The sequence below is a fragment of the Malaya genurostris genome, chromosome 3 (assembly GCF_030247185.1).
Source record: "Malaya genurostris strain Urasoe2022 chromosome 3, Malgen_1.1, whole genome shotgun sequence".
Lineage (NCBI taxonomy): Eukaryota > Metazoa > Arthropoda > Insecta > Diptera > Culicidae > Malaya > Malaya genurostris.
The window spans coordinates 33810968-33826281 of record NC_080572.1 but is presented as its reverse complement, the minus strand read 5'-3'; the positions used below and the strand labels follow the sequence as shown (position 1 = coordinate 33826281).

The 15314-nt window shown below is 37.3% G+C and overlaps 1 protein-coding gene across 2 annotated transcripts in view; it reads right to left on the bottom strand.

Moving 5' to 3' along the window:
* Positions 1–8909: 8909 nt before the first annotated feature.
* The window catches only part of LOC131437820 (trace amine-associated receptor 1), a 149846-nt gene continuing 143441 nt past the window's right edge, over positions 8910–15314 (bottom strand). The window contains exon 7 of one of the 2 annotated variants that reach the window (XM_058607423.1): positions 8910–9956. In XM_058607423.1, the coding sequence (XP_058463406.1) occupies positions 9411–9956 (546 nt within the window). In that variant the 3' untranslated portion in view covers positions 8910–9410. The remainder of the gene's footprint in view (positions 9957–15314) is intronic. The other variant, XM_058607422.1, reaches the window with a different exon arrangement.

Genomic DNA, 15314 nt, shown 5'->3' with positions numbered 1-15314 from the left:
GAAATATTCTATATTTTCGTGTTGATATTTATCTGATGACAATCCTATGAAGAATTCCAACAATTATCGGATGGCGTTCAGTTTGACAAAAATTACCGTTGGGTTTATTCACATGTTGGAAAGTGGGTGTCAGTAATATCCTAGTGTTATGGGGGGAGGGCGGTACATACTTTCTTGGTATAAAATTCCTCCCCCACCTTTTTGAAATTTTTCTCGTTTCATATTATGGTAGTTTTTAAAAATTTAGAATAAGATCGCGTTTTCTGCTTAAAGTCAAAGTTTTGGCATTACATTCCTTTTGTGGAATTTGGCCTTTCTGTGTCAACAGACTTCGCAGCCGATTCTTAGGGTCGGGGCTCGAACATACGACAACTGGCTTGTAAGACCAGCGTCCTATGCATTGAACCGCCAACCCGGGACGTTTTCTGCTTAAATATACTTAAAAAAATCAAAATAATAACTTGAAAACGACGGAGGAGAGAGAAATAATTCGTACTTTAAGTAAATTTGAGAACATTTTTATAAAGAGATAATTTTTAGCTATCGATTATTTAGCTCAAAATAGATTTTGTAGAATGCTCTGTTACCGCCTCATTTTACAATATTAATATACGGACATTTAATTAAATTATGCTTTATATTGTAAAAAACAGTTTGAGTAAATTTGCTTACGCTGTTTCTCCATAAAACAATGACAAAAACGTGTTTTTTGAATCAAATTATCCCTTACTTCCCCTTGAATACTGTTAAGGAATGTCCTGAGCATCTTAGAGCTAAGGCAAGCTTTTTAAATATATCGTAATTAAAAAAACTTTCTAATTAAGTTTTAAATGAAAAGAAATAAACATATTCAAATAAAACAGTTCCAGGAAAACTTATAACTAACGATACAGTCGACGACACGACCTGCCACTCGCTTTTAAAACTGTATTATACATTTAACTACCCTCAGTAACTCGTAATGTCAAAATGAGATCTTGGTAAATATGTTTGAAACTGGCAACCCAGGTTGATAAACTGTTGATTTTAAAATAACGATATCCTTGGTTACGTTACGAACAAAACGAATCAATGAGTGTAAATGATGAAATACTTCACGGTTTTATCATATGTCGCAAAGTAAGAAAACGAATGCAAATATAAATGTATTATGGGTTTAATTTTAATGATTAGCTCATATCACATCTAATGATTTTTGTTGAAAAGGTTTCAACATCGTCAGAAATCCAATTAAGTGGACGGAAAAGCACCAAAGGAGATTAGTTAGCTTGACGAATTCTACTCTTGAAAAAATCCATCTATAAAGTCCATCAATTCTGTTGAACAAGTAAGAGCGTCTCAATTCGTACCACTGGACAATTTCCATCAAATAATCGAAAACTCGGTTCGATTAAACAGAAAAGCAATGGAAATAAAAAATGTTAAAACCATCCGAATTCAGCCATTGAAATCATTGAGGTGAAATCATTCTGGAGTTCAGCAACGCCATCGCACGGCATTACATTCAATATATCATGTCTCCACTTCTTATCAGGAAACAATTAAATGGCAACTTAGTAAAATTATCGAGTATATTGATAGTACAGCTCACATTCGTAGTTCATGTAGAGCTCCACAGCGAAATCTGGTATACACACACAGGCCCGTACCCAGGATTTCGTTTCGGGAGGGGCCCGAAGATAAAAAAATAATGTTACTGAAGATTTTTGATGTACCTAATTCTCGGTGTTCCTTTTATGGGTGTTTTAATAGACACTTTAAACTTTTCCACTGGAACTGTTATTGTATTACATTTCTTTACGTTTACTATCTTGTTATTTCTGTAACACATGTCTGAGACCTTCTAAATAATTATATATTTGTTTTTTGACTTCGGGAGGGGCCCTCTGGGTACGTGACTGTACACACAGCTAGATTCCGTACAAAGTCCTGGAGATTCAGATTTGAAACCAAATTAACAAACGCTTGTAGGTTTTACCAAAGCATATATGTTACCCACCATCTGGTTAAACTGAAATTATGAATCTGTTAAATATGTTAAATAATCTTTAAAATTTCCCAGAAGCAATCTAGCGATATTCGAATTCAGACGAACTTCCTCAATTTATTTGTTTATTTATATTTCTAGGGTGCCTTGGTAACTATTTGTAGCAACCAGAACAGTGTTGCTTGAGAATTTCATTTTTTATTATTGACAAGGGGTCGCTATATTTGTGGTAACTGACGGTAAATCGCTCACGGACACTTTTTAATCCGATTTTCCTTCGAAGTGCCTGATCGTGTCGTCGATACAGTCCTTACATTTTGTTTGTCTAAATAATCTGTAAAATTTGGTTACAAATTTGTCTGAAAGAATTCAACTAGCATTTCATTCTCTACTAATCAGTGCCCACAGTGCAATAAAAGTTTTGGGCCACAGAAAAGGTTTTTTTTTAAGTTTTGGAGAATTCTATACCTTTTTCAATTGTAATTGAACTGCAAATATCAGCAAGATTATGTGATTTTGATGTGAGATTTGAGGAACATGGAAGATGACACGCGAACTCAAAAACAGTAGGTTAAACCATTAAATGTGCGAAAAAAACACCAGACAACAAAAAAAACCAAATCATTTGTGAAATGTGTGTGAAGAGGTGGAAAAGAACACCATATTCGCATTAGATTGTGACAGGCGACCAAGCTAGGTATTATGGTAGTATTTGTTATCTCTATTCTTCTCGCTAGTATATATTTGTAAAGCGTCTCCTTCACCTTATTTTGAGCGAGGGTGGAGGCCTTTCCCCCTCAAATGATAAACCCCTCATCAATATGGATGGTATAGAAGACCAAGATGATCTTCCTTCCTCTGACAATCCTTCTTGTACTCGCGTGTGGCCGATCGGTTCTGCTGGCCTAATGTGATATATTTCTGGTCCAAAAAAGATGAGCCGCTTAATTTGATGCAAACATCGAGCGAACTGGCTAAATATTTTTCGGACGTGATTCAGATAACAAAGTTTCGAGCAAAAAAATTGAAAGTGGTTGTAAAAACTAAAAAGCAGGCGAATTAGATTGCTCGCCACGAGTCTTCATACCAGCGCGAGAAGTAGAAATTCAGTATAAAATGCCACCTGTCGAATCGGCAAACCTGTACGATTGTTTTCCTTCTGACGAGACAGACTTCGACGATCCTCAAGAGGGAACATCCTTTGCTATGCCTAGCGGTTCTAGGAAAAGAAAGCCAACCTCATCTCCTAAACTGACTTGTAAACGCCCAAGGGTGTCTCTGTGGGGATCAACAAAGTTACAACACGGGGAAGTGCTTCACAAAATCCGAAGCGACATGCTCCTGGTCTGATAAACTTAAGATCAGACCAAGAATTTCCATCACTTCCTGGTGCATCAAAAAACCCCAGTACCCCCAAAATTCAACTAGAGAATAAATCAAGTGCTGGACTACTGAAATTCTCTGATATTGTGGACTGGATTTTACGAACCTTGAATATCACTGATCCTCTTAAAAGTATGATGATGACATTTATGCCAACAGTTAGAAGATTTTTGAAGCAGTTGACTGCAACATGGCCCCTTCTTTCAGTGATTGTTTCCTTCGATGGCTAACTCATCGAACGGGGTTGAGGATTCAATAACTGTGTTACAGTGGAATTGCAGAAGTATTATCCCAAAAATTGACTTTTCCAAAATTTCAATAAATAGTGTAAAATGTGACGCGTTTGTATTATGTGAAACCTGGTTGACTTCAAATATTTCTCTCAACTTCCACGAATTTAACATTATTCACAACATTGATCGAGATAACCCCTACGGAGGAGTAATTTGGGGATCAAAAAGTTCTATTCTTTCTATCGAATTAACCTCCCCTCGATATCAGATATTGAAGTGGTCGCATGTCATATCACAATGAAAGGCAAGGACCTTTGCATTGCTTCCATTTACATTCCTCTAAGAGTCTCGGTTGGGTTCCAATGGCTCAGCGATATCATGCAACTCCTTCCTGCACCGGCGTTAGTTTTAGGAGACTTCAATTCTTACGGTACGGGATGGGGTTGTCTTCATGTTGACAACAGATCAACCGCGATCTATGACATTTGCGACAGCTTCAATATGACTATTCTGAACACGGGAGAAATGATACAGATCCCTCCACCACCAGCAAGACCAAGTGCGCAGGCTATATCCCTTTGCTCGACCTCGTTACGGCTAGATGGCAAAAGGGATGCAATCCCTGATCCCCACGGTAGCGATCATCTACCTTTCGTAATTTCAGTCGCCAGGGAATTGAGACCATTGGAGACACTCAATGTTTCGTATGACCTCGCACGAAAAATTGATTGGAAATACTACGCAATTTTGATATCTGAGAAACTAGAAACAACACAAGAACTTTCTCCGGAGGAAGAGTACACGTTTTTGGCTGGCTTGATTCTCGATACTGCGATTCAAGCTCATACGAAACGTGTACCCGGCGCGAAAGCTAACATCCGTCCTTCCAACCTGTGGTGGGACAAAGAGTGCTCATCACTGAGCGCGGAAAAAACTTTAGCATTCAAAAAGTTCAGAAAAATTGGAACATCTGATAATTATCGGAATTACACGGCGTTAGACAAGCATGAAGAACTTAGTGAAGCAAAGAAACTCGGTTACTGGCGACGGTTTGTTGACAGATTAACAAAAGAAACATCGATGAGCATTCTTTGGATGTATGCTCTGATTCTGTTCCGGAACAGAAGATCTCCCGCGTCGCGACATCGAATACAAACGAAACACCGTTTTTGATGGTAGAGCTCTCACTTGCGCTCCTTTCGTGTAACAATAAAGCCCCAGGGCTAGACAGAATTAAATTCAACTTGTTGAAAAATCTGCCTGACTCTGTCAAAAGGCGCTTGTTGTTCCTCGAGGGTAATATTATCCCACACGAGTGGAGACAAGTGCGAGTTATAACCATTCAAAAACCTGGGAAACCAGCCTCCGATCACAATTCATATCGGCCGATTGCTATGCTCTCCTGCATCCGGAAATTGTTTGAAAAAATGATTCTCTTTCGTTTAGACAATTGAGTCGAGACTAATGGCTAATTTCAGATACACAATTTGTTTCCGCAAGGGCAAAGGAACGAACGATTGCCATGCGTTGCTCACAACAGAAATTCAAATGGCATTTGCTCGTAATGAACAAATGGCATCATAGACATCAAGGGGGCTTTTGACACGGTTTCTATATATATATATATATATATATATATATATATATATATATATATATATATATATATATATATATATATATATATATATATATATATATATATATATATATATATATATATATATATATATATATATATATATATATATATATATATATCTTATGTGAGAAGCTGCATCAGCATGGTCTTTCAACGATTTTAATTAACTTTTTGTATAATCTATTGTCTGAGAAACACATGTATTTCGCGCATGGTGATTTGTCGACAGTATGATTCAGTTATATGGGTCTTCCTCAAGGCTCAAGTTTAGGCCCCCTGTTATACAATTTTTACGTAAATGATATCGATGAATGTATCAACACATCTTGCACGCTAAGACAACTTGCCGACGACAGCGTTGTGTCTATTATAGGACCCAAAGCTACCGATCTCCAAGGACCATTACAAAATATCCTCGACACCTTGTCAACATGGGCTCTTCAAATGGGTATCGATTTCTCTGCGGAGAAAACTGAGCTGGTTGTATTTTCAGCACAACTACAACTTAAATTAAGGGGTGAAACCATTGCTTAGGTCTTTATATTTAAATATCTCGGGGTCTAGTTCGACTCCAAAAGCACCTGGGGATGTCATATTAGGTATCTGAAACAAAAATGCCAACAGAGAATCAACTTTCTTCGTACAATAACTGGATCATGATAGGGTGCCCCAGGGAACCTGATCAGGTTGTACCAAACAACGATATTGTCCGTGAAGAATGCTTCAGCTTTCAATGCGCGGCGAACACCCATTTTAAAGCTGGAAAGAATTCAGTATCGTTGTTTGCGTATTACCTTAGGTTGCATGCAGTCGACTCATACGATAAGTCTCGAAGTGCTCGCGGGTGTCTAAGCGTTGAAAAATCGATTCTGCGATCTCTCATATCGATTGCTAATCCGATGCAATATCTTGAATCCGATGGTGATTGAAAACTTCGAAATTAGGGTTGTCGAACTCAATTCTCAAACCCGTTTTATGTCATTGTATTTTGATTACATGGCTCAGAATATTAATCCTTCTTCGTTTGCTTCCAATCGTGCTCATTTCTTGGATACTTCTGATTCTACTGTGTTTTTCGACACATCTATGAGAGAAGAGATTCGTGGGGTTCCTGATCACATACGCCCTCAAGTGACTCCTAATAGTTTTTACAATAAGTTTAGAGCAGTCGACTGTGGGAAGATGTTCTACACTGACGGATCAAATCTCAACGGGCCCACGGGCTTCGATATCTTCAATTAGAACATCACCGCTTCATACAAACTCAGTGATCCTGCTTCAGTTTACGTCGCAGAATTACCTGCTATTCAGTATACCCTAGGGATCATTGAAACCTCGCCCGAAGACCATTACTTTATTGTCACGGACAGTCTAAGTTCAACAAAGGCTCTCCGGGCAATGAAGCCAGAAAAGCATCCCCCATATTTCCTGAAAAAAACAGAAACACTTGAGAGCTTTACCTCGACGGTCTTATAAAATCTCCTTAGTCTGGGTCCCTTCGCATTGCTCTATTCCGGGCAACGAAAAGGCAGACTCATTCGCCCTTATTCTGAATAACGACGTATTGATTTTTCGTTCGAATGTGGTTCGATCGAATCATAGCTACCTTTGATTTTGCTAGCGTTATGGAGAATACAAATGAAATACGAGGAAAAATACGATACGACGTTATTCAGAATAAGGGCGAATCGCTAAGACGGGCGCATTAGATGGTGAAATTCACGAAAGACCAATTTGTTTCAACGATTTTTTCAGTACATCTCGTCGAAGGACGCTCGAAAACTTCATGGAGTAATAGGGAGCTGGGACGATGGTTACACTCCATTATTCATAACGTATCGACGAAACCTTGGTTCAGAGGGATGAATGTGGGTCGCGATTGCATTCGTTTGATGTCTCGGCTCATGTCTAATCACCACATTTTGAATGCACACCTCCGGCGTATCGGCCTCGTGGAGAGCGGTTTCTGCACTTGCGGTAATGGTTATCATGGCATTGAACATATTCGCCCTTATTCTGAATAACGTCGTATCGATTTTACGATCGTATTCCATTTGTATTCCTAATAACGCTAGCAAAATCAAAGGTAGCTAGGATTCAATCGAACCACATTCGAAAAATCAATACGTCGTTATTCAGAATAAGGGTGATTGTCTGGGTATGTACCGAGTATTGTGGCGCCAGATCGCAGCTAAAAGACTCCCTTCGGGCCCGAGGTTTATTACCCGGAGTTCCAGTACGAGACGTGTTGGCCCATCGACACATTCCCTAAAATTCACCACCACGGAGGGCCGCACCAGTCGATGATCAACTTGCGGGCCACCCGCCGGGTTCTCGTTGCCCTGGGGTGTTTCCCGCTGACCGACAAGAAGAATGCGACCACCATCGATGCTTACCAACGTCACCAGGTTAATTCAGCATACAAGTTCCAACCGACCAGCCGCTACCGATGACTAGTTGGAGACTAGATCTCCCAAGGCTGATCTCCTCGAAATCAGATCATGAAATTGAAGAAGTTAATTTACTCTAATTTTAAGTAGTTAAAAATGCCTTCGGCATCTTATAGGTTAAGGCAGTGTGCCTTAATATATTACATGAAAAAACTCTTCGCTGACTTCGAGGAAATGAAAAATATCATAAATTCATTTTCACAATTGTGTAGTAATCCACACCATTGTTAGTAAATATCAAATATACCGAAATCAGTAGAGAATCTAGCATCACGACGCCATTTCTTGAAAAAATGTACGAGTTCATGCAATATATTTCGATATTACGCCAGTAGGATTAGATTAAATGTCTATTTTTCGTACTTACTTTTTGAACGCTGTTTATTTCGTGGTATACGCGTTTAGTAGAGCTAGGAACAAATAGACATAGAGAAATTCAAGATGTTTGTTTATTCAGTCAAATCAAGTTTCTCTCAAGCGAATTTTTCGGATTTTTTGTTAGCATTGCAAATCTAGAAAATGTCTGAATTTATCTTTCATCCAATCAAATCGCCTACTAAGAACTCTAGCGTTCTCGGATAGATTGTTTAAAGGCATGCATTTTTCTGTCAGGCATCAATTTAATTAGTTCTGGCACTAACGGACTAAGACGGATTGCTTGGTATCTCCTGTTCAACAGAGTGTGGAACTTTTGCATAATACCATACTTTTTTAATTTGTTTCGCATGTATTGAATCCTCTCATTCTTTAAACATAAAAACTCACTCAAAAATGCTTTTGAAGTCAGCCCCGAAAAACGTAAAAAAAATCAAACTTTTAATCACTGAATTAATTTTTATCGTTTGCTTTATCCAATCCCATCATTTATTGTTCCATGCTACAGATCAGTGCCATGCATTTCGCCACCAACCAATAACGGCACATACACCAGCATCTCGAACAGCACGGCAGTATCATCAAATATTGAATATACGATTAAATCACGAGCTGTAATCTTTGTTGTCACCAACACATGACTGACAATCGGTAAGCGGAGGAATGCAAATATTTTATTATTGCTGATTGTAATCCGAACTGGTCACTTGTTCAATTAATTTACGCATTATTTCACATATCTGTCTGAATCGTTAAGCGGTGAAAGTGAGTGAAAATTTACTTCTTGTTATAAGGATTTTCTTTCCTGTGATAAATGATCTTGATATTCAAATTTTTTAAAATTTCTTTTCTTTCGTTTTTCACTTAATTAAAGACGATTTAAATCGTTCGAGAAACGATGTGGTTGAATGTTGTGTCTATCGTTAATCGATTAACTATCACAATCTTGCTAATAGTTGCTATTTCGTGTAGAAATTAGTGTATGTGTGTGAAGGTAATGAATTATAACCACTATTAGTTGCTGGGTATGAGATGTATTGAACTAAGCAAAGAAGGACCAGCCTTCGGAATTGATGAATTGATAAACCTATACTGAACACACGATGGGAGAATTGTAACACTAAAACGAGTAAGTTGTCGTTTTTGAGCACGCACATAAACATTGAACGACTATTTTTGCCCACCAAACATATTTTTGCTCCTTTCTGTAATACAAATTGTTTTTCAATACATTTGATTCCAATGAAGACATTATCCGTATCTTGATTAATGGCCCCCTAAAAAAGTTGCGTAACTATCTTCTTAATCCTATTCCACGGTCTAGTACGAGTCCTACAATACTAGATATCAGGTAGTGTTTGATGATGATTGAAACCGACGAAAAAAGCCCTGTTCTTGGCGCAGTTGATGTCGTGCAGTTCATGTTCACCGGACATCTGTGGATCCGAATTAGTCGTCGGGAAGATCACAGTGAACTCACCGTCTTTGGCACTACCTCCGGCAATGTCGTAGTGGAACTGATCGCTTCCGGTCAAATTCTGAGGGAATTTGTGAATGCTGTTGTTACTTTGGTGGTTACTACTTCCGTTTTGGTGATGATGATGATATTGGTGCGCCCTATGGTGATGCCGGTGCAGATGGTATGGAACAGCACTCGCGGAAGAGCTGCGATGAATAGCATTCATGCTACCGGTGCTGAATGTTTGCTCAAGAATGTCCCCCCAATATTTATCCGAGCATTCAATGTCGGGTCGCGTGGTGTGGTTAGTTGAACGACAAATCGTCGGCGGTGGTGGGCCCGGTGGAAGCGGTAGTGACGTCATGTGATGGTCGTATTCTAGGCTTATACTGCATTTTTTCTCTAGCGATGGTTGGCTGCTGACGCACTATTTGCGGGAAACGAAATGAGAGATGGTTGGATGTTAGATGCAAAGTACGTAGTGTGTGTGACGATAAGAACAACTCAAAAGAAAATTTATTGTTGCTTTTTTATCCGGATGATTTGCATCCGGAAATTCAATTCTTAAATTGCAGTTAATGTTGTCTTTTTTTATTTGGCACCAATTTTGCACAAGCATTCTTCATAATTATAAGAGACAATTAGCATCCTCAGCTCCAAATTTTGACTCTATCCTTACTTTTGAGAAGGGCCTAAGCCTAGGCCTCATTTGGAAATCGGTTAATTCAACTGATTTGGTTGTCTTCAGAAACGTTTTAGGTATCTATTGGGACTATATGCAGAAAATATTAACTGTAAAAAACTGGTATAATTTTGCCTTTCTCATATAGAAAGGCTATGAAATCACTGTGAAAATCGACTTTTTAACCGAGGCCTGGAGGGCCTAATTGCATATACCATTCGACTCAGCTCGATGAACTGAGCAAGTGTTTGTGTGTGTGTGTGTTTGTGTGTAAGTTTGTAAGTTTGTAACATAAATATGCACTCATTTTTCTCAGAGAGGCTGAACATTTTTTCACAAACTAAGATTCAAATGAAAGGTCTCATGGTCCCATAGCCTGCTTTTGAATTTCATCCCGATCCGACTTCTGGTTCCGGAGATATAGGATGATATGTACCAGAAAAATGTAAAAAATATGCACTCACTTTTCTTAGAGATGACTGAACCGATTTCCAAAAACTAAGATTCAAATAAAAGGTCTTATGGTCCTCTAGCCTGCTGTTGAATTTCATTTGGATACGGTTCCGGAGTTACATGTTAATATGTGAAAATTTGAGAAAAAGTGTGCACTCAATTTTCTCTGAAACGGCTCAACTGATTTTAACAAACTGTGATTCAAATGAAAGGTCTTATAGTTTCCTAAAAATTTGTAAAACCTTTTATCCAGATCCGACTTCCTGTTTCGGAACTAAAGTGTTAAAAGTGGAAAATTCCCAATTATTAGTATTTTTTCACCAACGACGGTTACAAATTTCAAAAAATGTCTGATAAATTCTTCCAGTGCAGAGCTTGTTAGTTTGTGGACATAAAACTTAATTCGGCACTACTGGTCCCCCTTGTCCTGTCCCGAAAGCACCAAAAGTTGTGAAGAAAAACTCCAAAAGTAGAATTCACATCGATTTCTCTGCGATCCTTGAACCGATTTTCACAAATCATAATTTGAATTAAAGCTGATATTATCTTTTGTGAAATTTCATCCGGATCCTACTCCCGTTTTGCAGTTACAGGGCGATGAGTATCAAAGTTTTCAAATCGCCATATATGTACAATATATACAACAGTATACAATATGTACAACACCAGTACGGGGTGGAAAGGTGACGGAAGTAAACACAAAACTAACGATACGTGCTTTAGTCGGTGTTGAACAGTCGTTCGCACCGCACGCGTATAGCTCTTGGCTCCTGGAATTTTTTTCTGGCTACCTAGAGTTTCATTGATTCAAGGCTTCAGTCTTTTTCAAGGCTACCTGAATCACTAACTAAGTGACTAAGTGATACAAAGAGTGATATTAGAGTGACTAAGTGATACAAAGAGTGATATTAGAGTGACTAAGAAATTAATCAGCCTTTTTTAAGGCTAGCTAGGAGTCTAATCGAAGACTAATTTAGCCTAGTTAATTTAATTTAAAATTTCATTAATTTCAAAAATGCCTGCGTCTAACCGGAAAGGCAACAAGCCTAAGGCTAAAAATAATTCAATACGGAATAAATCACAATCCGTTATTCAACATTTTTCTAATAACATTCACGATCTTATAGAATCTGAATGTAAAAATAAAAGACAACGGACGGATTTTCCTTCCGTTGATCCTATGCCGTCTAACAATATTTACGAGATTCTTCCTGAATCCGATTGTAGCGACATAGAAGAAAATTCTTCAAAAATTCCCAAAATGGACGCTTGTCGTTCTGGGAAGAAACATCAATCTATGCCACCAGTGACGGTGATGATTTCCGACTTCAAAGCATTCCGTACTGAGCTTTCTACTTTTCTCCCGGAAGTAAAAGTCTCATTTCAAATCGGACGAAGAGGAGAATGTCGAGTCTTGGTGGATGGATTGGAAGATTACGAACGTCTTATTCGATATTTGTCCGAAAAACTTCATAAATTTTATTCATATGATATAAAATCAGACAGACCCTTCAAGGCTGTCTTGAAAGGATTATCAAATGATCAAAGTATTGATGAAATTAAAAATGAAATAAAAGAATTGCTTGGTTTTGCCCCTTCCCAAGTAATACTTATGAAAAAAAGAGCGAATGGTACTTCTAAACCACGCTCTGGAATTTCCCATGAACTTTACCTAATACACTTCAATCGAAGTGATGTAAACAATTTGAAAACTTTAGAAAAAGTACGTTTCATTTCCCACATTAAAATTCATTGGGAACATTATAAACGGCATAATCGTATTGCAAACTTAACGCAATGTCGTCGTTGCCAAGGCTTCGGCCATGGAACCAAAAATTGTCATATGGATATACGGTGTTTGAATTGTGGTAAATCGCATTCGAAAGACGTTTGTCCAATGAATGAAACCACTGATAAATTTTCATGTTCAAATTGCAATGGAAATCATAAATCCAATTATTTGAAATGTCCTGTCAGGGAAAAAATTTTAAACGCTCGTTCGCTTAGACAACAAGTCAAATCAACGACCTTAAATTTACAGAACATACCTGAAAATTCTTCTAAGGCACCTGCCAATTCGTCTTCTAACGAAAACAATTTATTGACAGGTAGATCGACCTCGTCATCATCTTCTTCTAATGTCAGTTATGCTGCTATATTAGGTAGAAATCTATCTCCTATTTCTTCTAATGTAAATAATCAAAACACAGGACCGCCTTGCAGTTCTTCTTCTAACGAAAACAATTTATTAATAGGTAGACCGGCCAAATCATCTTCTTCTAATGGCAGTCTACCTACAAATATTCCTTCAATGCCATTCGCTTCTTTAAATGAAGTCGATTTAGGCGATATAACTGAAAATAAAATGATCTACCTACAAGATCAACTTTTTCAAATGATCATCCAAATGAATTCGACTTCATCACTTTTTGAAGCATTTCAAATCGGATGGAAATTTGCAAATAATATTATAATGAATTTAAAATTTAACAGTGATGTTAAATAATTATTTGAATATTTTAAATTGGAATGCTCGATCTTTGAAATCGAGTGAAGATGAATTTTATAATTTTCTCAAAGTTCACAAAATTCATATTGCCATTGTGACAGAAACTTTTCTTAAACCAAATGTAAAATTGAAAAGTAATCCACATTATGTGGTTCATCGATTTGACAGGTTTACTGGAATTGGTGGTGGAGTTGCCATTTTTGTCCAACGGCAAATTAAACATCGAATTTAACCTTCTTTCAATACTAAAGTTATTGAAAGCTTGGGAATCGAAGTTGAAACCATTCATGGAATTTATTTCATCGCTGGAGCATATTTGCCATTCCAATGCACCGGCGAACAATTAAATTTCTTTAAAGGCGATTTGCAAAAACTTACAAGATATCGATCGAAATTTTTCGTAATAGGGGACTTAAATGCTAAGCATGTCCAGTGGAATTGTAGGCAAAATAACAGTAATGGTAAAATACTTCATAATCAACTCTCAGCTGGTTACTTTACAGTTCTTCATCCCAGTAATCCTACTTGTTTCTCTTCCGTGAAAAACCCGTCTACAATTGATCTGGTTCTAACAGATCAAAGTCACATTTGTAGTGAACCGATTACTCATGCTGATTTTGACTCAGATCATCTTCCTGTAACATTCAGACTTTCCAACGAAGCTATAATTAATCCAATTAGTTCTATTTTCAACTATCATAGAGCTAATTGGTTGGATTACAGATCTCACATTGAAAATCATGTGGATCATGAAACTATTTTAGAAAATTCTGCGGACATCGACACAGCAATTGATAATTTGAATCATTATATTATCGAAGCTAGAAATCTTTCAGTTCCCAAAGCTCAAACTAAATTAAATTCTCCTATCATCGATGACAATCTTCAACTGCTCATTCGGTTGAAGAATGTTCGTCGACGACAATATCAACGTTCTCGTGATCCTGCTATGAAAAACATAGTTAAGGATTTACAAAAAGAAATTAAACATAGATTTACTCTTTTGCGAAATGAAAATTTCGCTAAAGAAGTTGAACAAATTAAACCATATTCTAAACCTTTCTGGAAACTTTCTAAGGTTCTTAAGAAACCTCAGAAACCAATTCCTGCTCTCAAGGAAGGAAATCAAATACTTCTTACAAATGGTGAAAAAGCTCAAAAGCTAGCTCAGCAGTTCGAGAGTGTCCACAATTTTAATTTAAACGTTGTGAGTCCTATTGAAAATGAAGTCTCACTGAAGTATGATCATATTTCAACCCAAGTGTTATCACACGATGACATTATTGAGACGAATTTTGATGAAATTAAATCAATTATTAGGAAACTCAAAAACATGAAGGCTCCTGGTAATGATGGAATTTTTAATATTCTTATTAAAAATCTTCCCGATGTTGCCTTGAGACTCCTGGTTAAAATTTTCAACAAGTGTTTTTCATTAGCTTACTTCCCAAAAAGATGGAAAAACGCTAAAGTAATTCCTATCCTGAAACCTGATAAAAACCCAGCAGAAACATCAAGTTATCGCCCAATTAGCTTACTTTCTTCAATCAGTAAACTTTTTGAAAAAATTATCTTGTTAAGAATGATGACTCATATAAATGAGAATTCAATTTTTTTACCAGAGCAGTTTGGATTTCGTCATGAACATTCAACTACTCATCAACTTGTCAGAGTAACGAACATGATAAAATCAAATAAATCTTCTGGGTTATCCACTGGAGTTGCTCTTCTAGACATAGAAAAAGCATTCGACAGTGTTTGGCACAAAGGTTTAATAGCAAAAATGTCTGATTTCCAGTTTCCTATTTATTTGATCAAAATGATTCAAAATTATTTAACTGATCGTACTCTTCAGGTTAGCTATCAGAATTGTAAATCTGAATTGCTACCCGTACGAGCCGGTGTTCCGCAGGGTTCGAGTGTAGCTCCAATCTTGTATAATATTTTCACTTCTGATCTTCCAAATCTACCCGTTGGTTGTCAGAAATCGCTATTCTGTGACGACACAAGTCTGTTAGCCACAGGTAGAAATCTAAGAGTGATCTGCAGTCGCACACAAAGAAGTTTAAATATTTTCAGTGATTATCTGTCAAAATGGAAAATTAAACCAAATGCAGCAAAAACGCAATTAATTATCTTTC